A 27270-nucleotide genomic window follows, 5' to 3' on the forward strand; every position below is an offset into this window, starting at 1 on the left:
CATGTACACAGCATGCAACAGGCCATAAACCGTCTAAATTTGCGGAGTTTTTTTTCTTTTGCCAGCACCTTCTACATAAACAATATGCTTCTAGCACACAATGTAATGGGCAGTATGTTTTACTTTTCCGCAGAAATGGGGGGTTTGCCGGGGGTACACTTCCATTGATGAGTGGATACCAGGCGCGACCATGGGGTTTCGAAAAGCACCCTAAACAAGGGAAGGTCTTTTCCAGATTATGAAAATGCATCTCTCAACAAGTATTTGGGTTGTGACACCCTACAAGTAGTGGAAATATATCCCTTTTCAGTATTTTAATCATTGTTTCTCACACCCTCATAACGCTACATAGGCCTATACGTATACCCACTCTTTCCCTTTTACGTGTGGTCGCGCCTGGTACCCACCATTCAATGGAAGTGGGTCCCCCGGGCGGCCTCTCGAGCTCTGGGAGGAATCAAATTTGGATTTGGAAAGTCGTCCTTAATCAGATATATCGCTGTTACCATAGTAGCAACCAGAATTTTGCACACGAAACGCAAATTGAATGTTTCCGTTCCAGATGCGAAACGAAAAAAATCTCATGTCACACAATTTGCATTACAGGACGGAGTTTTACGACCATGACGACGGGCCCAAAAGTCTCTCCCAAAATGAACTACCGTTCTAAATAAGCGTACGCGTCCTCAAACGAAAGGTCGGGAATAAACTTCGAAACAATCAATGCTCACCTTTAACCCAAACGCCGTTTTGAAGTTGAAAGACCAACCATCAAGGAATCTAATATATATAATAGAGAAAATGCAATTTTAAGACATTTCATTTTGATGAAAAAAAACGTGTTGTCGGAAACATATCGGTGGCCTTATCTATAAATCCGTTTTAATTTTTCTTAACGAAAAATGTCTAATTGAAATCTCCCATGCCAATGGATTACCCTTTTAATAGACCCCTAACATGTATATCAAGGGGGAAATGGCCAGTTGGGCCTCCAATTCATATACTTCGGGAACGTAATAAGACCCTGTGGTCAAATGATTCAATTGTCATGATAATGCAGTATAATACAGAATTTGCTTTTGACCTTGTAAGGTCCACGGTTTTTTTTTCTTGCAATATGTTATGTAAGTTAGTAAATTACGATTTTCATAACGTCATCAATGTGTAATAAAAACACAAAGAAAAGTAAATGATGACAATGATTTAGTAAAGGCGTAATAAAAATGATCAATATCATTTTCGTTGCTTTCGTTTTTCTCTAGGCTCTTTAAGACAATCGCTCATTTGAAAATTGTGGACGCAGTTGCAAATTCAAATGAAAATGATTTTTTTATTAAGAGTAGGAAAAAAAAAATAAAAAGGGCCCACAACTTTCTATAAACTGTACATGTTGCATTGCAAGAATTGTGGTGGATTTTTAATTGCCTAATCTTTGTGGCTTATTAAATTCTAATCTAATTCCAGGTTTACCTAAGAATGCAACCACATACAATATATTTCATTGTCTAAAAATATGAACTCACCTTAGTTTCACTTGAGCCAATGATGTCAATAATGCAAACGACTCGATGACTTCATCAGGACCTTTTTTTTCCGAATGCCCATAGCTTTGCAATATAAGCATGTTCGTCCCCGTACTATTTTTGTCGAATAGCAGCCTCGGACCTCCTTCTGTCTCACTCCAGAAAGGATTCGTACGTGACCGGAAAGAGGACGGAGAGTCGCGATTAATTATTCGTTCGAGCGTCTGTCCCCGTGTCCAACGAAGTGCAAATGTGATCAGGGCTATGTCCTCCTCTGCATCATTGATATATACCATGTCTGTCAAACCAGGGAGCGATGAAATCAGACTTTTCAAGCATTGCAACGTCACTTTCTCAACTGATAGACTTCTGATTGCTGGTAGCTTAGGAGGAGATTGGGCGAAATCGATAGATGAGTCTGAGATGGTGAGATGATTTAGCATAGGGAATGTTTTAAGGCATCTCCATAATCCATCTGTCACAATGGTTGTCAGAACAGAATGCTCGAATTTCACACTAAGAACCTGTAAAGAAACATGAAAGGGGGAATGGTAAGTAGAGAACGGAGACACAGAAGAATTGTTCATTATCACTGGTATGCCACAATTACCTATACCTCCTGGAATGGAATACCGTTATTTTTTTCTAATCATAGGACTATGTCCTACAATAAACACAAATTAAGTAAAACGGACTTTAAATGCCTTTTTTAATTGTCATTTTCAATCTGTTTCCATTTGGCCCAATGGATTAATTAATTTATTTGTTTTCATCCTAAAATGAGTAAATCGGTTAACATTAGACTATTAATGGTATAAACTAGACCTGTAGTCCTTTACACTGTAAAAAATGAAGTGCTAATTAAGCATTTACGGTGCTTGTATAGTGACTGCACGACGAGTGATGATTTTCTAGTTTAAATTTAAACTAGAAAATCAGCACTCGTAGTGCAGTCACTATGCAAACACCGTATATGTGCTGTTTTTTATATATTTTTTCAAAATTTTATCGATTGTCAAGATTTTTTGCAACATTACGAAAACAACATGTAAGTGCTAAATCAGCACTTAATTTTTTTACAGTGTATGAAGTATAACATCATCCTATTTCTCTAGAAATTATTATCTGAGATTTAGAATACCTTCTGTTTCAGCTCACTTGGAAGATTTTGCATCCCAACAGCAGTGAAGGCTGTTGGTGACTTCAAAAGAATACTTTGTGACGTCACACACCTTCGCACCAGTGATGACACATTCCCATCGCTAACCCCTGACTCGGAAGAGCAGTCTAGGAGAATACGATAACGCTCACTCTCTGATAAATATCTATTTGTCAGAAGCGTTTCCATTATTCGAAGACAGAGGCTGTTCTTTGTGCCAGCAGCAAAACGAACAAGATTTTCATATTCACCCATGTTTCTTTTAATCTTTCGCAGCACTCGGTCTAACTTAGAGATCTTCCAATTCAGCTGCAAATGGCTTGTTTTGTCAGCGAGGAACTTTCCGGCTGCGTGTTCCTGGGCAAGTTTGTGATAAAATTCTATAGTAGTATACTTTGTGTTGTTAGTTCGAGGAAGGCGAGCGTTTGATACAGTTGTCTTAGATACTATCCCTAGCTCACAAGCCATATCAAGGACAGAGGAAATCTTCTGAAAATCACGAGGGGTAAATACAAGCTTCTTAGAATCATTAAGCAGACCATTGAGAGCAACTTTACCAAGTTTGTGGATAATTTCGTCTAGGGTCTCAGTTGTGAATAGCCCATTAGTTCGTTCATTTGCGTGGTGCATCAAAAACACGTTTACTTTGTCGAGTATTGCTGTCTGGGTTGAAGTATCACTGTGGAGTAGATCTTCAGACCATAAGTGACAAACCATGAGGCAAAATAGTGGGGTTTTAACTAGTTCCTCAATAAGTGGTTGTTCATCGAGGTAACATTTCAGACCATTTGCTTTTATAGGTTTCTGAACTGAAGTAAAGAACCTGTCAATGTAATCACGTGTGCTCTTTCTGGAGAAACCTTCGATTTCCATCTTTGTGTACATCCTTGGTAGATCTTCTTTACTGAAAACGTCTTCTAGGTGAGGTCGAGTTGTTACAAGAACTCGACATCGTATGAACATTTTCCAGCGAAGAATGCTCATGATATTGCTTGAGGATGAGATACCAGCATACTCATCGAGCCCATCTAGTATAATATGACAGATTCCCTGATGCTGTCTGATGAAACTTTCTAGCCCATCTGGTGTCAGATCGTCAACATCACTCAGGAGTTGTGATATGATTGCTTCTCCGATCGATGTGCTTTGACTTGTGTTTCGAAACTTGACTACGAACAGAAGTGGCAATTCTTCTAATCCTGACCCCTCTTCTCTGTGAACCCAGTCGTGTGCCATCTTAGCGACAGCTGTCGTCTTTCCTCGTCCAGCTGGTGCTGAAATAAGGATTCGGGATGGAAACTTTCCGTTTACTTTTGCCGAAAATATTTTTCCAACAGAGCCTTGCAGTATTTCTTTTTCTTTAATATCTCTTCCTCGAGCGTCCTTCTTTACCATGGTAACAACGGTGTGCATACCCTTGAACTCTGCATAATCGTCTTTATCCCAAGGTTTCATTTGGATTTTGCAAAGCCGATTCGAGTATATATCCTCCAAGATTGTGCGACATTTTCCAACAGTAAGAGATTCCGAAATCTTCTCATTGTAGATATCTGGAAGATGTAACCAAAATATTGAGCAAAGTGAGTTAATACACGTGATATCAGCCCTTGCAAACAAAGTAAATACTTAAATATGATGAATCTAGGTGGTTAAAAAATGAAGAGATTTAATACAATAGTAAACATGTCGAATGTGGAAAAATCAAAATCGGGAGAACGTGTAAAAAGGAAACAATCCCATGGGGCAGGGAAAGTAATACAAAATGTTTTGCATCGAAACTTGTTTGCAGATACAGTCAGACTGCAGGTCCCAAGAAAGTGGCTTCTTTCATCCAAGTGATATTCATGACTTGAGATGATATGCATATTTAATGAGCTTGATGCGGACCAAAACACCTCTTTCCATTTGGTCATTGCCGCTCTAATTGTGCATTGAATCTTATGAATATGGTACCATTGTAAAGAAGAAGAATCATTCCTTCAGGTCATGTGTTTGGATATATTTGAGGATTTTTTTAAATATAGGTTAAAATTTTGATCTAAAATATGCTACAAAATAATTATTTCCACCCGACAAAAGCTGCTGTTTTCACACTTTATTTTTGTTGAGCCCAAATGATTTTTGTACCATGATAAAGCTGAATATGTATGCTTTAAAATGATATAGGTTTCAAAATAAGAATTGGTTTAATCGGGTCAAGATCACACTTTTCATTTGCCAAGTACATAAAGCAGTTTGAAAACAAGAATACTGCACTCTGATTGGTCAATGAGACCACACAACAGCAAATTCCAACGGTCCCAGTGCCTGGGTTCGTGGGAAGGTCACACTTCCCATGTGGTAATCTCAAATACCCCGCGCCTGTTGTTCTGTGAACCTTATCCAGCCAATTAGAACTCTAGATTTCATGCAAGTACAAAATGTCAGAAATCTCGTGTTGTACCTTGGTTGGAAAAGTGTGATCTTGACCGGATTAAAATGTGTCGCATATCAGGAGTGACATTGTGAGAAAGTACAGAAATTCAGCTTTTTGGTGATATAGATATCATTGAGGCTCAAAATAAAAAGTTTTGCACAATTTGCAAAAGAAAATAGAGGAAGAAAATTAAGTTTTGACGCATATTTTCAGGCCAGGAATTTACTTATTTCACAATATATTGTATACAAAATAAATGACCAATATGAAAGAGTAACTCTTTCTCTATCTGATGGTGCAATCATATTTAATTTAACTTGTGGTTAAAAAAGATAAATTCTTAGAGAAAAAAATATCATGAATCACGAGATTTTGCAAGGAGGAGGATTCAGCCACGAGATGATTTGGATGAATCTGGCCTTTTTGCTCATTAGCATAGGGACCTGCTGTCTGACTGGATATATTTTCACTACGTCAGTGATTTTTAAGTCCCATTATGTAATGAGAATTATTAATACACATGATAAGGCCATTACAGCCTTAGAAAATCTGCCTTAACCAGAATAAATTTACATTATTTATATTATTGGTTCATATAGCTGATTATATATCCGAAGGTCTCCGCTATCAGATGACACATAGAACGTTACATTTGCGTTAATTCAGTCAGACCGCAGGTTCCTATGCTAATGAGCAAAAAGGCAAGATTCATCCAAATCATATCGTGGCTGAATCCTCCTCCTTGCAAAATCCTGTGAGTCGTATTATTTTGTTTCTCTACGAATTTACCTGTTTTAACCTCAAGTAAGAAGAAATATTATTGCACCATGAGATAGAATAAATGTTACTCGTTCATATTGGTTATTCATTTTGTATAAGATATTGTGTCAAATAAGTAAATTTCTGGCCTGAAAATATGCCTCAAAACTGAATTTTCTTCCTCTGTTTTCTTTTGCAAATTGTGCAAAACTTTTTATTTTGAGCCTCAATGATATCTATATCAGTTATACTTCGCAATTCCGAAGCTTCGTAATTCCGAAGTTTCTTTATTCCGAAGGTTCGTAATTCCGAAACACTTAAATTGCCCATACCGCGATGTTCGTTAATCCGAAAACGAAAAAGGGTTCATTAATCCGAACATTTGTGGCGTTATTCCGACGGTTCGTTATTCCGAAGGTTCGATAATACGAAAACGAAATAAGGTTCGTTGTTCCGAAGGTTCGATAATCCGAAAACGAAATAAGGTTCGTTGTTCCGAAGGTTCCTTAATCCGAAAACGAAATAAGGCTCGTTGTTCCGAAGGTTTGTTAATCAGGAAACGAAATAAAGTTCGTTGATCCGGAAAATGAAAACCGGGAAAGCAGAGGCAGAGGCAAGGGGGAGGGGGCGGGAAACACTGTTGCCGTTCAATTGTTATGAGGATGGGAAGGCAACGGCGGCCGAACAAATTTTCGTTTGGGGGGTAAAGCCAAAAAATGAAACTCATACGTCAAAATGGACACTTTGGTGATATTTTCACCTTAAGATTATCATCTGCTTGAAGTCATTGTGTGTTTGATAGTGTTTAAGTAGAGAAAAACCTTTTTTGAAGTGATTTCTTATTATGGCAAAACGTATATTTAGGCTTTATTTTTCGGGAGAATGAGCGAGCGGCTTGGTACAACAAAATTAAAGGTGAAGTTATAAAACGTTTTTGGGAATCAATTATTCTTTAAATGGCATTATTGCGAGGTGTTGCGAGCGTGAATCACAAGCTAAAACTTTAAGGTATTTCAATAAAAAATGAAAATAATTTTTTGAAATTCCAAGCAGATTTCTGATGTCATTAAAAAGATGTGCATCTACATGTAACTAAAAAAAATTAACACGAGCGCAAAACTAGAGCTTAAACATACTGACCAGAAATTTAAGGAACCTGTTAAAGAAAGCATTTAGTGACCTCTTTAGGATGCACATTTCACCAATCGAATGAGAGTGCGAAGCGCAAGCTGAAAATTCGCAATATCCCAGCCTTCATGAAAACTTAACTTAACTTGTATACTTTATAAAGAGTATTTTATTTCGAAAAAACACGAAAAACGGCATATTTATTTTTGAAAAAGGAACTTTCCCATTTTGGAAAATATTAATTTCCTGTTTTTTATTTCATTTTTCGGGTGTAAGTACCCCCTGCCTCCCTCCCGGCTGATCCGACTTTCGTCAAATGGGGGGGGGGCAAATTTGTTTTTCTAGCCATATTTTCCTCGATCGGCTGGGCAGCTTAATGTTGATTTTTGTTTGTTTCTTTGAAAGGGTAGTCCTAACATTCAATAATTAGCTTTATACTTATAAAATAAAGTAAACATATAACATGATAAACCCTTTTTAAATAATGCGAGCGCGAGCTATATATATTTTTTTAATATGGTGGGCAATATGTTTGTGATCTTCAAAACGAGATGCCTATGTAAAGAAATTTAGATAATAACTGCGAGCAAGAAGCAGAAACAAAAATTTTAAATATATAAGCTCTGACCTGATCTAAAGGGGACATTTTAAGAATTTTTTGCAGTTAACCATGAAGACGATGCGTGTTTTAACCAGTGGCGGCGGAACTTATTTTCCTTGGGGGAGGGGGGCAAAGCCAAAACGGGGCCAATAGGGGCAACTTGGTGCAAACATATATTTTCACCATGAGATCATCATCTGTGTAAAAAGGTTGTGTGTTTTTTAGTAATTAAATTGAGCAAAGAAAAATAAGCGATCACTGATTGATAAATTATATATTTACGTTTCATTTCTGCGAGCGTAGCGAGCAAGCGGTTTTGGGGGAAAGAAATCAAATCTGAAGATGTAAAATTCGCCTTTTTGGTCAATTACTGTTAAAAGGGCATCCTTGTGAGATGTTGCGAGCGAATCACGTGCTCAAACTTTTGGAAATTTCATGTAGGCCTAGAATGATAATAATGATAATAATGATACAGATATTTTTTTTACAAGAATGCTTAGAATGTCCAGTTTTCAGGTTGGAAAATCGGAAAATTTTGGCTCACGTTTCTCGCTCGCATCAAGTATTGTTTATTGAGGAACTCATTCTATTCCTGGTTACAAAGAAGTATAAAATTTTAAGCTTGCGGTTCGCGCTCTCATTATTTAGTTCGTGAGATATATATTCTATTCATGAGTCACTAAATGCAGTCCTTTAAAGATTACTTAGAAACCTGTTGCATAAAACTTTTTACCTGAGAAAACTCTGGTAAAAACTGAAAACTAAGGTTAGTCTGATTTCCGGACGGAAGATGGCGCTGTGAAGCACATAACGTAATTTGCAACTGGTGAAAAAGACCGAGGAATTTTAACGAGATGAAGAGGATCTTAAAAAATCAAAATATATATAAGTATCTGGAAAAGATTGAAGACGAATCAGAAGCCATAAAAGAAGTAAAAAACAAAGAAGGACAACAAAATATGGAAACAGAGCCCGTTGTCGACCATGCCGGGTCGCGTGCTGAAGAACTAGACACCCGCGAGGAGCCGAGCCTGAGGCGCGGACCGGGGAGAGAGTCCGGCGCTCCGCCGGAGGATGGACATGTTGAGAAAAAACGTCGAACGAACGGGCATGACAGCGAGGCAGGTAACCCGAATGATATGAAAGAAATGCTTCTTACGATCATCACCAAAGTAGATTGTACCAATAATAAAGTTAACAAGATGAATGTGAACTTACATCTGGCCCTTCAGAAAATTAATGAAAATAGAAAAGACATTGACAAACTGAAAGAAAAGGAACAACACACTGATTTTGAGCTGAAGGAAATGAAGGACAGAGTTAGAGAGCTTGAGAAAGAGAATGCAAGAATGAAGGGTCAATTTGTTGATCTTGCAGCCAGAGAAATGAGATGCACTGCTGTATTCTTTGGCTTTCCTGAAGGCTGTGAGAAAGGCAATTGTGAGAAGCTGATTCAGGCCTTTGGAGAGTCTCATTTGGATCTACGAGGGCAGGATTTATGCATAGAGAGGGCACACCGTTCAGGTCAGCGATCTGAAAGAGGGGCACCCCGCCCGATTATGGTGGCATTCAATAGGTATACCACAAGAAGCTCTGTACTTGCAAGTGCTCGAAAACTACTAAAAGACAAGCCATTCGTCTACGAGGGGAAGGGGAACCCCATATTCATTGATGAAATGCTGCCGAAGGAGATAAGAGACCAGCGAAAGAAGATGTCGCATACCCGACAGAAGCTGAAGAAAGAGCATGGAAAGGCCTACTTCAAGTATCCGGCTAGGCTGTTTTATCGGGACAAACAAACACAGAAGGAAGAAGAGTATAAACAAGGCTTATAAGATCATTTTGTTCACCACGCAAAGCGTCACTCCAAGCATGAAGCAAGTGGTTGGGAAAGCCGCAATCATTCTGTTTTTTTGTTTGCTGTTATATTGTAATTGTTTGTGTTTTTTAGTGGGACCATCGTCTGATTTTTTCAAACAATGGATTTAAAATTAATGACGCATAATGTAAATGGATTAGGGGATTTCAAGACTAGAAAACGATACTTCAATTTCTTATCGAAATTAAAAAAGGACATAATTTTGCTACAAGAAACACATTCCACAGAAAAGGATGAGATATGGTGGAGGAATCAAATTAGATCAGACATATTATTTAGTCATGGTACATCAATGAGCAGAGGAGTTTGTATGATTTTGAGGAGAACACCTGATATTAAACTTCTCGACTCGATTAAAGATAAAGTAGGTCGCTTTTTATGCATCAAAGTTGAAGTACGAAAGGAAATATATATCATTGTTAATGTATATGCACCCAATAATGAAAAGGAACATGTGGAATATTTTACTGATCTTTATTTGAAATTACAAGAATTTAATGATGAAGGACACAAATGCATAATAGGAGGAGACTTTAACTTTATACAGGACTTGGATATGGATAGAGAAGGTGGTAGTATGAGAACAGTGTGGAAACGTTCATGTACAACAATAGAAAAACTGAAAGAATGCTTTTGTCTTATTGATATTTGGAGAACAAGAAACCAAACAACAAAGAGGTTTACATGGAGGAGACTTAATCCATATATTCAGTCAAGACTGGACTTCTGGTTGGTCACAGACGCTCTGCGGTCTGTTGTCGTAGAAAATGATATGTACCCATGTGTCTTATCTGATCATGATTATGTTACCTTGCAACTCCATATTGAAAAACAAAAAATGGGACCCTCATATTGGAAATTTAACAACAGCTTACTAAGGAATGAGGAATTTGTTACAGCTCTCAGTGACAGCCTCCCATCTTGGGTTGATGAATGTGAACAAAAACATGATAAGAAAATGTTGTGGGATTGGCTGAAATACAGAATTAGAAAATTTACCATCCCATACTCAAAGAAGAAAAAAGGTGAAAAGGAAAAACAAAGACAAGAACTAGAGGAGGAATTGAAAAATATATGTGAAAGTATTGAAATGGAAGGAAATGGCTTAGATGAAGAAGTTGTAGATAGAAAGATAGAAAGAAATACATTGAAGAGGAATTACATAAATTGTATGATTATTTTGCAGAAGGGGCAATTTTGAGATCGAGATGCAATTGGTATGAGAAGGGGAAAAAAGCAACAAATATTTTCTTTCATTGGAGAAAAGCCAGGCTGAAAATACATCTATTGATGTATTAGATACGAATGAAGGGACTTTCAGAAAACAACCAGACATTCAAAGATTTATCAAGGAATATTTCACTGATTTTTTTAAAAACAGAGATATAGTAGATGAAGAGATCTCTAACAATTATATTTGTCATAGTAATCTGGAGAAAATAACAGAATCAGAAAAGGTTTCATGTGAAGGTTTAATCTCATGTAATGAAGCAAAAGAAGAACTGGTTAAAATGGCTAAAAATAAAACACCGGGAAATGATGGCCTAACAGTGGAGTTTTATGAAACATTCTGGCCCCTGGTCTCACAATACATAATAGACTCTTTCAATGCAGCTTACAAAGACCAGTCTATGTCAGTTTCACAAAGACAAGGGGTGATAAAATTGATCCCAAAGCCCAATAAAGAAAGATCCTTATTGAGTAACTGGAGACCAATTACTTTGATAAATGTTGATGCAAAAATCCTTTCCAAATGCTTAGCCAAAAGAATTTCTAAAGTAATAGGAAACCTGATTAACTGTCAACAGACAGCATTTATAAAAGGTAGAAACATTGGTGAAGGAATTCGATTAATATCAGACTTAATGTTTTATGCAGAAAATGAAGACTTTCAAGGCATAATTATGGCGTTAGATCTTACCAAGGCATTTGACTCATTAAGCCACTCATTTATTTTTCAATGTCTGGAAGCTTATAATTTTGGGCCTTCGATTATCCAATGGGTAAAAAACTGTTTATAATGATATCAATAGCTCTGTTCTCGTAAATGGATTTACTACAGGCTATTTCAAAGTAAGTAGAGGAGTAAGACAAGGGGACCCTCTTGCGCCCTTATTATTTATTTTGGGATTAGAAGTTTATTTGAATAGAGTTAGAAATAATGACAGTATAAAGGGTTTTGAAGTGGAAGGAAAGGTAATAAAATATACTGCTTATGCCGATGACATAACATGTTTCTGTAAAGACCGTCACTCCCTACAACATGTATTTTTAGAGTTTGAGGAATTTTCTAAAATATCTGGTTTATGTATCAATAAATCAAAAACTGAAGGCATGTGGATTGGTAAGAATCGTCATCTAGGTGAAAAGGACAGTGTTATCTTATGGCCAGAGAAAGGAATTAAAGTTTTAGGCATCTTCTTTTCATATGATACAGAAGAAGCAAGGAAAAGGAATTTTGAAACCAGAGTTAAAGAGATGAGAATTGTACTAAATAAATGGAAAAACAGAGGACTTACCTTGATTGGCAAAACACAGATATTGAAAACTTTTATAATGTCCAAAGTAATTTATTTATTATCCAACATCTCATTGCCCATTGCTTTTGTTAAAGAAGTTGAGAAGCTCATGTTTTCATTTTTGTGGAATGGCCCAGATAAAATCGCACGTACTACTATGTTTGCTGATTATGCAGAAGGGGGACTAAAATTCCCAAACATTCAATGTATGATCAACACTCAGCTAGTGAAATGGGTCCAGCGATATTTCTTTAGATCAAATCATAGTTGGATAACCTTGTGTGAATATTTTGTAAAGTCATATGGTGGAAAATTTATATTTGTCAGTAATTATGCAATGGAGAAACTACCAAAAACTAAGGATATCCCTCCATTTTATATTGCTTTATTAAAAGCGTGGTTAAAGACGGATATCTATTTGGACTTGGTTACTAATGATACAAGCCAGGTTAGCATACTGAGACAAGGTGTATGGAATAACAAATACATATTGATAAATAACAAGTCAATGTACTGCAGTGCCCTTCATGAAGCAGGGCTATCTAATATTTATCAATTATTTAACAGTGATGGAAATTTTTTACATTTTGAGTATTGGAATGGAAAAGGTGTTAAAAATAATTATTTTCTACAATACATGGCAATAATCGAGTCAGTGAAGAAAGAATGGAAATGTGAATTCCATCCCCTAATATTACAAATGTTTTGGGATAAAAATAATGAATATCAGTTACAACAAGAAAAAGTGACTTCTGCATTATGTAATGTGAAATCCAAAGCAATTTACAAGAACCTTTTATCTGGGTTGATAACCAGACCAGTTAGTGAACAATTATTTTCTACAACCTTTAATATTCAAGATGATGACTGGTCTCAAATCTACACCCTTCCGTTCAAGTGCACAATAGAAGCAAAAATGAGAGTTTTTCAATTCAAATTAATTCATAATATACTGTATACTAATCATAGATTGTTTAAGATGAAAGTGGTCGACTCAGAAACTTGCACGTTCTGTCACTCAAATTTAGAGACACCTGTTCATTTGTTTTATGACTGTGATGTTATTTATAATCTTCGACGGGAATTTATCTATAAGATTGGCAAGAGCTTTAATACTAAGTTTGAAGATTTTACTAAGAAAAGAATGATATTTGGATTCATTATGGACTGGAAAGGCCCCCACAAAATGCTACTAAACCATTTGGTACTAATGTTCAAAAGATATGTTTACGTAGAAAAGTGTAAAAACACACAACCATGTATAAGAGGGCTAATATCTTTTATTTCTAATATTAAACTGATTGAACTTAACATTGCAAAACAGAGGCATATTGAAGGATTGCACTATAAAAAATGGACCCCTGTTGAAAAAATCTTTTGATTATACCATTGATATACAGATAATGTTATTTGTTACCCACTTTTCATGTACAACTGTGATGTATGTTTTTGTATCGTTTTGTTTGTGAGTGTATCCTATACCATTGTAAATGTGATTGATATCATGATTATTGTTGTACATACCGATTGTTTGATCAATAAAAAGTTTAAAAGAAAAAAAAAAAAGGTTAGTCTGATTTCCGCCATTGACTTTAGCACAGGTCAAAAAATCCGGTAAAATCAACCTGAGTTTTCTCTGGTAAAAAGTTTTATGCAACGGGCCCCATGTCAGTATATAAACAAATTACAGCTCCCCCTCGGGTCAATTCTTTAAAAAGATACACATCTTTCTCACGATTACAAAAAATGCTCAGAATATTTAAGTTTATGTCTTGTTACATGAAATGTTTACTAGTTTAAGCTTGCGATTCGCACTTTCAACATCTCACAAGGATCATTATTAGTATTATTTTTATTTTTATTATCAGCAGAAGCTGTTATTAAAAATGACATCCCCTCCCATATAAATCCTATTATCTAGAGGTTATACTCGCACGCGACCAACCCACTTATCCCATGCATCTTTAAACCATTTGCTTAGGCAGCTGCAATTGCTCAGATAAAATTGAAATTAGGCTATGCTTGATCAGGGCGCCTATTAATGAAATAAATGCTTTTGGCCACAACACACACATGTATCATCGATCGTTTTTACTATCATTGCATAATATAGTGTAATTTTGTAATGACAACACCGTTTTTTGTTACGAAAATGAATAATTTTCATTTTTGGAAATACGAAACTTATTTAATTTTCGAATTGACGAACCTCATTTCGTTTTCGGATTAACGAACCTTCAGAATTACGAACCTCATTTCGTTTTCGGATAAACGAACCTTCGGAATTACAAACCTTATGTCGTTTTCGGAATAACGATCCTAATTTCGTTTTCGGATTAATGAACCTTATTTCGTTTTCCGATTAACGAAACTTATTTCGTTTTCGGATTGACGAACCTTCGGAATTACGAACCTCATTTTGTTTTCGGATTAACGAACCTTCGGAATTACGAACCTTATTTCGTTTTCGGATTGACGAACATTCGGAATTACGAACCTTATTTCGTTTTCGGATTGACGAACCTTCGGAATTACGAACCTTCGGAAATAAGAACCTTCAGAATTACGAAGCTTCGGAATTACGAATGTATGCGATCTATATCACCATAAAGCTGAACTTCTGTACTTTCTCACAATGCCACTCTTGATATGCGGCACCTTTTAATCGGGTCAAGATCACACTTTTCCCACCAAGGTACAAGACGAGATTTCTGAAATTTTGTACTTGCATGAAATCCAGAGTTCTGATTGGCTGGATAAGTTGACAGAACAACAGGCGCGTGGTATTTGAGATTACCACATGGGAAGTGTGACCTTCCCACGAACCCAGGCACTGGAACCGTTGGAATTTGCTATTGTGTGGTCTCTTTGACCAATCAGAGTGCAGTATTCTTGTTTTCAAGCTGCTTTATGTACTTGGCAAATGAAAAGTGTGATCTTGACCTGATTAAACCAATTCTTACTTTAAAGCCTACATCATTTCAAAGCATAAATATTCAGCTTTATCATGATATAAAAATCATTTGGGCTCAAACAAAAATAAAGTGTGAAAATAGCAACTTTTGTCAGGTGAAAACATTTATTTTGTTGCATATTTTTGGTCAAAATTCTAACCTATATTACAAAATCTTTGAATAAATCTAAATACATGACCTGAAAGAATGATTCTTCTTCCTTACAATGGTACGAAATTCATCGAAATTCGATGCCCAATTAGAGCAGCAATGACCGAATGAAAAGAGGTGTTTCGGTCCGCATCAAGCTCATTAAATATGCAAGACATCTCAAATCATGAATATCACTTGGATGAAAGAAGCCACTTTCTTGAGACCTGCAGTCTGACTGAATTAGAAAATGATATTTGATAATCACATGCTCTTTTCCTATACTGATGCAGGCGCGATAGCTCAGTCGGTAGAGCGGGGGATTCGTAATCCGGTGACCCGGGCTCGATTCCCACTTGATGCGTTAGTGCCCTTTGGTAAGGCATTTCATCCTCAGTACCAGGTCCTTGGAGGGGACCTTAAGCCGTCGGTCCCCTGGTTGCTTGCTTACAAGCATTCATGCTTTCTTAGCAATCAGGTAAAAAAATCTCCAATCAGCAATCACTAATAGATACAGCGTGTCCTTCCGAAAGGTTTCCCTCTGACATAGGGCTTAATTTATTCTAAAATATGGTAGCATTCTCAAATAAATGTTCATAATTAGAAAGCACATGATCTGACTTCAATGAAAATGTTATTTGTCGCGCTTCAGAAGTTTTGAAAACACACTCTGTTACGTAAAAAGCTACATTTTAGTCCATTTTAAGTTTGCAGCATTGATACATTTCTGCATTGTCCATTCTTAAATCCAGGATCTAAATAGGGACATTTCCATAATGATATCTAGGATTATCAAGTCATAAACTTTGCATGTTTTCAAGGAAAAGAAACATAATAGTCAGGCAGCATATGTCATGATTTACCGGCTACTTCGACAAATTTGCTAAGTCTGATTTTTCACTTTTATGTGATTGGTGACATCACAAGGAACAACTTTCAACTTGGTGACCAATTTCTAATGGTCATCTTGACCATGTTTATGATGTTAGGGGTCAAAATAAGGCTAATAGGGGCCATTTTTCTAATTTCCCCAATTCTCTTGAGTGACACATTAAATTGTTTGGCTTGTTATGGTGAACAAAAAAGTGTACACAATCATATACTCTTGACCTTTTGTTAAAAAGTTATGACCGGAAATGTCAAAAGGTCAAAAAACTTTCTTTAAATGGCAAATTACACCAAAGGTGTTAAAGAAGTTCGTTTTCCCGTGTTTTATGCCTTTGTATACTTCTTTATTTTCGATGTTTGATTGGTCTTTCGTCAGAAGTCCTTATCCAGAAGATATAAAGGGTTAAGACAAGGTCAGAGAAAGTTCAAAAGGTCAACAGACTTTCATTGGAAGCCAAAATACATGTCTAAAAATGGCTAGAAGTCTTATTTTTCGTGGGTTCTTAATTTTAAAAAAGTCTATACATATATAAAGAAAACATTATATGTATAAAGGAATCCAATGTGCTCATTTACGAACAAAATAGATGAACAGAGATAGACGTCGAATTCATTTAGTGTGGTATCATGTTATTGCATTAATACCTTGAAACGTCTTTGACAAACCCTCATGCTCTTAAAATCTTGTCATCTTCATGATGTGATGATTAAGTGCATCCAGGGAGTTTAGGAATTCAATTCAAGTTCAATTTATTTTCAATTTACTAGTCTCTGATATGTAAAGAAGTATTTCCTTCATTGGCTTTGTACAGAATATTCTAATTAACATAAATTATTGTAATGTATTGGGTGCATGTGCTGTTCTGAGCTTACCATTGGGGCCCTTTTGCATTTTGTACAGTGAAATTTAAGGATTTCGTGCATACTTCTGGTCAATTTCTTTTTATTTTTCAGTAAAAAATGCAAGTCTTCACAATGTCTAGGGGCAGCTGCCCGCCCCCCCCCCCCCCCATTCCCGCTGCGGTATGGCCGTGGTTTACTTCAATGTGATTATTCTTTCTAGTAACATCCAGGTAGTTCAGCAAGTAGGAAAAAAACAAGAACGACAAAAGAACAAAAACAAAATCTGCATCTAGCATCTATGCAAATCACTATCGTGAAAACTAGTATTTCTAAGTTTAGTTTCACGATGTATGCATGCTCTGGAAAAAAAAAATACTTGACAAAATAGTACAAGCCGTTTTATGTCAGCACATAATCAGGAATGTGTAGTCCAGAGATCGAGTAATGGTCAGAATATGTCACATCAGCATGATGGACACACATGACTGACTACAAACAGCATGCTTGCACGATATTGCCTCTTTGTCAGAAATAATAGAAAATAATACAACCGTCACACATTAGAATTAGTAAAGGGGCAATTGAAGTCCAACTTATTATACTAGTAGATGTGTTAAGATGTTCAACGCTGCATTTTTTAGTACAAATTTCCGACTTTGCACAAATGTTCCTTGAGTCAAAAGAAAAATATTCATCCAAAGAGACACGCTGTATCTATGCAAATAAGCAAGTAAATTGCATAAATTGCATAAAATAAATGTTAAGATGTTCAACGCTGCATTTTTTAGTACAAATTTCCGACTTTGCACAAATGTTCCTTGAGTCAAAAGAAAAATATTCATCCAAAGAGACACGCTGTATCTATGCAAATAAGCAAGTAAATTGCATAAATTTGCATATTATGTCGATATACATGTAGTAAAAACAAGTAATTCAGAATAAATATTTCACCAGAACTGCCCTAAAATTGGAAATAAAGACTTAATGTAAGACAGGGAAGAAAACTGTCATTAAATAATTGGGCTATTCTTGTTTATTATTACCTAATTTACATAGATTATGCAAATTATAATTTAAAAAAGAGTATTTTTCAAGAATCCTGAACTGTTTTAGAAATAACAGCAATTAATACGAAATGTCAACATTCTACATGAAAGAGAATATATTAGCGAAAACATCGATATGTTTCATGACAGTATTAGTGTCTTAAGTTGCTTAGAAAGAGGGCAAATTATGTTAAAATGTATGACGTGATATTGCGCTAAAACGAGATCAAAACAACCTCTATGTCACAGTCACACTCACGAATCGGACATTAAAGCGATCAATGGTATGTCATTCGAGATAACACAATCTCAACACAATAGCTTCCATCGGCTTCTCGTATCGCTTTTGTTGGTGTGTCTGCCACACCGTAATCTATGATACATACGGGCAAAATGCATTTCGGTATCGGTAAAACACTATTAATTTTGTTTTATTTGTTTCTAATTTGTTTCTCTTGGAAAATTTACAGGAGACATTGCTTTGCAGGTTACTGCTTAAATGAAGCTCTGGCACATGAATCATGACGAATGTACCCCACCTCAATCTATATTTTAACTTTGTTAAAATATATATCTTTTGGAGACCCCAAAGTGGCAAAACTGCATCTCCCCGGCATTCCCGCTACTTTACAAAACCAGTTTGACTTGTATTATCAACTTGGAAAACACAGATGTATGGGACATCAGACAACATGATTCCTGAAAAAAAAAGTTTTTTATTTTTGTTTATTTATAAGCCCACATGAGCCCTCCGAATTTACGCCATCCCCTCTCCGTATTTCGACTTTAAATTAAAAAAAAATATATGCTTTAAAGCCATCGGCAAGGCAAATTCCGGTTTTGGGGTATAATAAAGCAACTTTTATATCTACATTTTTATATTTACATTCATCATTATTGATATTATTATAATTATTATTAATATTATTATTGTTATTATTATCATTACTATTATTGTTCGGCCGTTTGTAATAGTGCTCTAGCACAGTAAAGGCTATAACCCAACAGGAGCATGCCTAGGATACCCTTTCCCTTTTTGGTTTTACGTATTAAAAAAAGTTTATTGTCTTTAGAACTCTTAAAGGATTACTTTTGTTTGTATTGATACATTGGAATAGACTGAGGAGAAAATACTCTTCAACTGACATGTAGAGGAGCTGTGGTAAATTGAAGAACAGCCACACGGCCCTTTATTGATTCCACTCTATGTTGAATTTAAATATTTTGAGAGCCCAATCGGAAGAAAGATACATTTCTACTACACACAGTAAAGCCTCTTTGCGTTCTCCTCTTGAAAAAAACAAACAAACATAGAAGGCATTGTTTTATATCTCATAATATAAATTCGTGTACGTGACGGTGGCCTGTCGAAGTTGCCAAAAACCGTTTATTTTGTTTTGACAATATATATTTAGAATATCGTCTAAATGAAGCCCTCATCTGGAAAAGGGCACTTATTAAAGGCAGCATCTACATTATATAGAGGAGGCCTTGGCACTTGGAAGAGGGGGCTGAAGCTTGTTTAATTTCTTGGGACCAAAATTTTACATTGAACCTTTTTTGTTTTTCAAATTTACATCAATAAATTTTACAGGAAATAAACAAAAAGGATTGCACTACAAAATGAAGTTTTTGGGGTAACGTTTCTTTTTTTTTCGTTTTGTCACATCTGCCGGAATTCCAGGGGGTGCTATCTATCGAGAATAACACACGCAGCACCCCCCCCCCCCTCGTCCGGAAAGTCTTGCGTTGTGCTTCAGCCCCCGCTTACAAGTACCAGTGCCTCTTCTATGTAGATGTTGCCTTTAATAAGTGCCCTTTTCCAGATGAGGGCTTCATTTAGACGATATTCTAAATATATATTGTCAAAACAAAATAAAGGGTTGGGCAACTTTGACAGGCCACCGTCATGTACACGAACTTATTTTATGAGATATAAAGCCATGCCTTCTATGTTTGTTTTTTCAAGAGGAGAAAGTAGAGAGGCTTTGCTGTATGTAGTAGAAATGTATCTTTCTCCCGAATGGGCTCTGATAATATTTGAATTTAACATAGAGTGGAAGCAATAAAGGGGTTTGAGTATTTTAGAGCTTACGTGTGGCTTTTTTTCAATGTACTACAGCTCTTCTACATGTCAATTGTAGAGTATTTTCTCCTCAATCTATTCCAAGATATCAATACAAACAAAAGTAATTTTTTAAGAGTTCTAAAGACAATAAACTATTTTTGAATACATAAAACCAAAAGGGAAAAGGGTATCCGAGGCATGCTCCTGTTGGGTTATAGCCTTTACTATGCTAGAACATTATTACAAACTGCAGAACAATAATAATAATAACATTAATAATAATATTAATATAGATAAATATGAAATATAGATATAAAGTTGCTTTATTATACCAAAAACGCAACTTGCCTTGCCGGTGGTTTTTAAACACGATATTTTTTTATTAAGTGTCGAAATACAGAGAGAGGATGGAGTAAATTCGGAGGGCTCCCGTGGACGTAGGCTTAAATAAAAAAAAGCTATCTTCAGGAAACATGTTCACTGATGTCTCATACATCTGTCTTTTCCAAGTCTATAATACAAGTCAAACTGGTTTTGTAAAGTAGCGAGAATGCCGCGGGGGAAGGCAGTTTTGCCACTTCGAGGTCTCCAAAAGACATATATTTTAACAAAGTTAAAATATGGATTGAGGTGGGGTACATTCGTCATGATTCATGTGCCAGAGCTTCATTTAAGCAGTAACCTGCAAAGCAATGTCTCCTGTAAATTTTCCAAGAGAAACAAATTAGAAACAAATAAAACAAAATTAATAGTGTTTTACCGATACCGAAATGCATTTTGCCCGTATATAGCATAGATTACGGTGTGGCAGACACACCAACAAAAGCGATACGAGAAGCCGATGGAAGCTATTGTGTTGAGATTGTGTTATCTCGAATGACATACCATTGATCGCTTTATTGTCCGATTCGTGAGTGTGACTGTGACATAGAGGTTGTTTTGGTCTCGTTTTAGCGCAATATCACGTCATACATTTTGACATATTTGCCCTCTTTCGACACTAATACTGTCATGAAGCATATCGATGTTTTCGCTAATATATTCTCTTTCATGTAGAATGTTGAAATTTCGTATTACTTGCTGTTATTTCTAAAACAGTTCAGGATTCTTGAAAAATACTCTTTTTAAATTAATTATGTAAATTAGGTAATAATAAACAAGGATATCCCAATTATTTTATGACAGTTTTCTTCCCTGTCTTACCCTAAGTCTTTATTTCCAATTTTAGGGCAGTTCTGGTGAAATATTTATTCTGAATTACTTGTTTTTACTATATCGACATAATATGCAAATTTATGCAAATTACTTGCTTATTTGCATAGATACAGCGTGTCTCTTTGGATGAATCTTTTTCTTTTGACTCGAGGAACATTTGTGCCAAGTGGGACATTTGTACTAAAAAAAAATGCAGCGTTCACCCCTTTTTTTTGCAGTTAACAAGTCTACCTTATCATCCTCAATCCTAATTACCTCATTATCTTATTCGTAAATTAATCCAAATAAGACGTTAGGCATCTTTCTTAGGACCTGTGAGCACTGATCAATCACATGGTGCACATAAGATCCCAATACATTACAATACTTTCTATTGATTAAAATATTATGTAAAAAGCAAATTAATGAAATGTATCTTTACATATCAAAGACTTGTAAATTGAAAATGAATCAAACTTGAATTGAATTTCTACATCATGGAACTCGGAAAGAGCTGGTTGCAATTTTAACATCATTAAGTTGATAAGACTTTTAAGGGCATTGGGGTTTGTCAAGTCGTTTCAAGGCATTCCTGCAATACCATGATACCATACTGAATGTATTCGACGTCTATCTCCGTTGATCTATTTTGTTCCTAAATAAGTACATTGGACTCCTTTATATATATATATATATATAATAGAAATAGTCTGCTTCGGCATATGGAATAAAATAATCATAAATGGTATAGTAAATGCCGTAAAAAATCTATGATTTTATTTTTACGGCATTTACTATACCATTTATGATTATATATATATATATATATATATATATATATACATGTATAATGTCTTTCTAGATAGAGATTTTTAAAAATAATAAAACCCACCAAAAATAAGACTTCTAAACTTCTAACCGCTTTTAGACGTGTATTTTGGCTTCCAATAAAATTTTGTTGACCTTTCTCTGACCTTGTCTTGATCCTTTATATCTTCTTAATAAGGACTTCTGACGATAGACTAATCAAAAATCGAAAATAAAGAAGTACACAAATGCATAAAAACACGGGAAAACGAGCTTCCTTCAAGGTCAAGTCCACCTCAAAAACATGTTGATTTGAATCAATAGAAAAAAATCAGACAAGCACAATGCTGAAAAATTCATCAAAATCGGATGTAAAATAAGAAAGTTATGACATTTCAAAGTTTCGCTTATTTTTAACAAAATAGTGATATGAACGAGCCAGTTACATCCAAATGAGAAAGTCGATGATGTCACTCACTCACTATTTCTTTTTTTTTAATTGTTTGAATTATACAGTTTTTCAATTTTTATGAATTTGATGATTAGGACCTCCTTGCCTGAAGCACAAAATGTTAAAATAATGGAATTCCGCGTGTTCAGGGAGGAATGAAACTTCATTTTACATGACAATGACGAGAAAATAAAAATATTTCATATTTCAAACAATAAAAAACAAAAGAAATAGTGAGTGAGTGACATCATCAACTCTCTCATTTGGATGTAAATGGCTCGTTCATTATAACTGTTTTGTGAAATGAAGCGAAACTTTAAAATGTCATAACTTTCTTATTTTACATCCGATTTTGATGAAATTTTCATTGTTATGCTTGTTGAATTTTTCTCTTTTTATTCAAATCAAGTTTTTGTTGGGGTGGACTTGTCCTTTAACACCGTTAGTGTAATTTGCCATTTAAAGAAAGTTCGTTGACCTTTTGACATTTCCGGTCATAACTTTTTAACAAAAGGTCAAGAGTAAATGATTGTGTACACTTTTTTGTTCAAAGACAAACAATTTGATGTGTCATTCAACAGATTTGGGGAAATTTTAAAAATTGACCCCTATTGACCTTATTTTGACCCCTAACATGGTCAAGATGACGATTAGAAATTTGTCACCAAGTTGAAAGTTGTTCCTTGGGATGTCACCAATCACATAAAAGTGAAAAATCAGACGCAGCCAATTTGTGGAAGTAAATTACATATGCTGCCTGACTATAACAAATTAAGTTTATTTGACGAAAGATAATGGGAATCATTGCACCAACTGTCAGATCATGTGACCTAAACTTGTCAGTGACACGTGATTACCCCTATATTCACATTTTATACACTATAATCTGTTGAATTACCATCATAACTTTGAAAGGTCATGTGTCCTGAAACTCGCACAAGATGTTCAGTGATACTTGGTTACTCTTATGTCCAAGTTATATGAATCAGATCCATAAACTGTCAAAGTTATGATGGTAATTCAACAGATTCCCCCAGATGACCAAAGTTCATTGACTTTCGACGTTGGCCATGTGACCTGAAATTCTCACGGGATGTTCAGTGATACTTGATTACTCTTATGTCCTCAAGGCGCTCCTATATTGCCCGGCTAAGCTAGGCGTACATAGCGCACACAGCTTTATAAGGAATTATTTCCTACCGGTACCCATTTACCTCACCTGGGTTGAGTGCAGCATATTGTGGATCAGTTTCTTGCTGAAGGAAATTACGCCATGGCTGGGAGTCGAACACACGACCCTCTGTTTCAAAGGCCGAAGACTAATCCACTGGGCCACAACGCTCCACATTATACCAATTAACTTAGATTTATGATGGTAATTCAACAAATACCCCCAATTTGGCCAAAGTTCATCCACCCTTAATGACCTTTGACCTTCATCATGTGACCTGGAACCTGTACAAGATGTTCAGCGATACTTGATTATTTTTATGTCTAAGTTTCATGAATCAGGTCGATAAACACTTCAAGTTATGATGGTAATTCAACAGATGCCCCAAATTTGGCCAAAGTTAATTTACCCTAAATGTTAATGACATTTGACCTTGGTCATGTGACGTGAAACTCAAGCAGGATGTTCAGTAATACTTGAATAGCCTGATGTCCAGGTTTCATGAACTACGTGTAGGTCCATATATTTTCTAAGTTTTGATAACATTTCTAAAACTTAAGCTTAGGTTAAGATTTTGCTGTTGATTTTCCCCAACACGGTCTTGGTTAATTGACCCTAAATGACCTTTTACCTTAGCCATTTGACCTTAAACTCAGCAAGATGTCCAGACATACTTGATTAATATTAGGGCCAAGTTCCATGAATTAGGTTCATATACTTTTTATGTTATGCTGTCATTTCAAAACTTAAGATTTGATGTTGACGCCGCCGTCGGAAAAGCGGCGCCTATAGTATCACTATGCTATGCAGGTGCGATAAAAATGTGAATAATGGGTGAGTAAAATAAGCTGAAAAAATAAAGTTAATCACCCTTTGCTTAAGGAAACTTTACAAGAAAATTTTTGCCTTTTTTATTTTAAATAGTTATATTTAAAGGACAAGTCCACCCCAACAAAAACTTGATTTGAATAAAAAGAGAAAAATTTAACAAGCATAACATTGAAAATTTCATGAAAATCGGATGTAAAATAAGAAAGTTAGGAAATTTTAAAGTTTTGCTTATTTTCAACAAAATAGTTATATGAACGAGCCATGCAGTTACAAATCAGAGAGTTGATGACATCACTCACTCACTATTTCTTTTGTATTTTATTATATGAAATATGAAATATTTTTATTTTCTCGTCATTGTCATGTGAAATGAAGTTTCATTCCTCCCTGAATACGTGGAATTCCATTATTATAACATTTCGTGCTTCAGGCAAGGAGGTCCTAATCGTCAAATCCGTAAAAATTGAAATATTGTATAATTCAAACAATAAAAAACAAAAGAAATAGTGGGTGAGTGACATCATCAACTCTCTCATTTGGATGTTACTGGCTCGTTCATACAACTATTTTGTTGAAAATAAGCGAAACTTTGGAATTTCATAAATTTCTTATTTTACATCTGATTTTGATGTAATTTTCAGCATTGTACTTGTCTGATTTTTCTCTATTAATTCAAATCACCATCTTTCTGAGGTGGACTTCACCTTTAATTAACTTGACCACAGCAGCTTATTGTCAAAAATAAAATAAAATAAAAATGCATAAATAAAGCATGAAACAGAAATAATCCGCTGTCTTTATCAAACATGAAATTAACTGTCAAATATTGTTTTTGCCCTTCTGAACATGCTCAAGGTTATGATTTGATGAGCCTGGTTAGCTCATGGAGATGTTCAACAGGGGTGGACATGCTAGAAAGTGCAGAACACACCGCAGTGCTGCATGCATGCAAACTTGGAATGGGCTGAAAACACGACTGTTACGTAATAGACTGTGTATTCAAACTCACTGAAGAGAGACCAATGATTTTTTTTATAGAAGTTAGAACATGATATGAGCTTTCTAATTCCATACATTTCATTGAGATTAAATTTATATTTTGAACTAATATACCAAATATCAGGAGGACGCACTGAAGAGCGTGCATTTTAAACATACGGCACCCCCCAAAAAAAAAGAGGAAAAAAGGGGGATTATAAGGGGTAATAAATGACAATAAATATTGATCTCCGCCCCTGTCATTATTTGTATAATGCTTATCAGGTTCACACGCTTAACATGATAAGTTGGTTTAAAGCATTAATTCTTAAATCATAAAATTGAGCAAATATATTCATTCAACATGATTCCCTTGAATATAGCAAACCAAAAATTTGTTTTTAATGGGGGAGCCGGGTCGGGAAGTTCATGATACATGCAATATTCTCATTTCAATGTAAAAGATTTAAATAGTATGGATAAAACCCACCTGGAGTATTCAATGTCTCTTTGAGATAAGTTTCAGCAAGCATGACTAGATTGGCATCAATAAGAGCTTGTTTCAGCCGAGGATGCTGATTGGATGGCCCTACACTCTGTCTCCAGTAAAACAGCATGTCACGTGTTCCTTTACACGTGACACGTCCTTCGAGTCTGTTAGTCTCTGCGTATCTATTGATGGCTGCAGGTTTGAATCCAAGCGTTCGTCCCAAGGCCTCCATCTGTTCACCGGTCTCGATGTCTTCAGCTAGCTCACATAGAAGCTCATCTGGAATATATCCTTGTGTTGCCATCGCTGCAGTGTAATAAGAGAATTGAAATAAAAAAATATATTTGTTGTATCCGTCCATTATTGTACATTTTTCAATTAAATTGAACTTAAGTGTAATTTATTTCAATAATGTACATCGTCTTCAAAAAGCTTGGCGATACTATCTTATTTCTGGGTAATGTATATCTCCATCGTGGGATTAGAAGGCAATTCAATTAAATACGATCATTACACAGCCAAAATGCTGTAATTGGCATGCTTACAATAAAATGCTCACAAGTTATACATGGGTAAAACATCAAACAGGTATACTGTAAAAAATGGGTAAAGTTTTAACCAGCATGAGAAATTAGTACAGATGCAAAATAAAATCCACATACCTGAATCACAAGGCATTTAGGACGTATTTAGGCAATTAATGGTCGTTTAAGGTTATGAAAGGTCAAATTAGGTCACAAATTTAAGCATTGCAATATATAGTTCGTAAATTATACAAATAGTATGAAGTATAATTGGAATTCTATTAGTAATAATGAAGTATAAGTCGAGGAGGATAGCATTTCCTAGGTGTTAGGCAGTGAAATTCACACAATGGAATTCAAAGCAATCAAAATTCCACACAGGACCAGTTCTCTATAAAAGGCCCTAACCAATGAATATGAACCATCTTTTCACAGACGGCTAAAGGGGGTATCTCACTGGGCTTGAAACTAGTTCGCGACTAGTTCGCGACTACAAATTTTGCTAGTTGCAGAGACGTCTCCGCGACATCTCTGAGACGTCTCATGAAAATTACAGAGTCTCCGAGGAGTCGCAAGAAGATTAAACATGTTTAATATTTTTGGAGACTGTTTCTAGTCTCCGCGACGTCTCCGAGAAGTCTCCATCAGTTGCTGCGACGTCTCGGAGACTAATGATATCCGCGACTGCTGAGACGTCGCCGCGATGTCTCAGAGACGTCTCAGAGACATCGCGAAGACCTGCTGGAGACCAAAAAAATTATAATACATTGCGGAGACGTCTCCGCGACACTTCTTCACACTGTTTGACCCACTTCAGAAACCACATGACTGAACGCGTGCTGATATCCCTCCTCCTGCTCCAAGTCAGGTGTATGATCTTTCAAACGTTCC

At 35.7% G+C, this 27270-nt stretch overlaps 1 protein-coding gene across 1 annotated transcript; it reads right to left on the reverse strand.

The window, feature by feature from the left end:
- Positions 1 to 686: 686 nt before the first annotated feature.
- LOC121416745 lies at positions 687 to 26158 on the reverse strand. Its single transcript, XM_041610202.1, has 4 exons — positions 25856 to 26158; positions 2665 to 4232; positions 1524 to 2047; positions 687 to 780 (listed from the first exon to the last, which is right to left on the reverse strand). Exons 1-4 carry the CDS (start codon positions 26085 to 26087, stop codon positions 687 to 689), a joined length of 2418 nt encoding a protein of 805 aa, XP_041466136.1. The 5' UTR covers positions 26088 to 26158.
- Between the last annotated feature and the right edge of the window lie 1112 nt (positions 26159 to 27270).

Source organism: Lytechinus variegatus, chromosome 6 (genome assembly GCF_018143015.1).
Source record: "Lytechinus variegatus isolate NC3 chromosome 6, Lvar_3.0, whole genome shotgun sequence".
Classification (NCBI taxonomy): Eukaryota; Metazoa; Echinodermata; class Echinoidea; order Temnopleuroida; family Toxopneustidae; genus Lytechinus; species Lytechinus variegatus.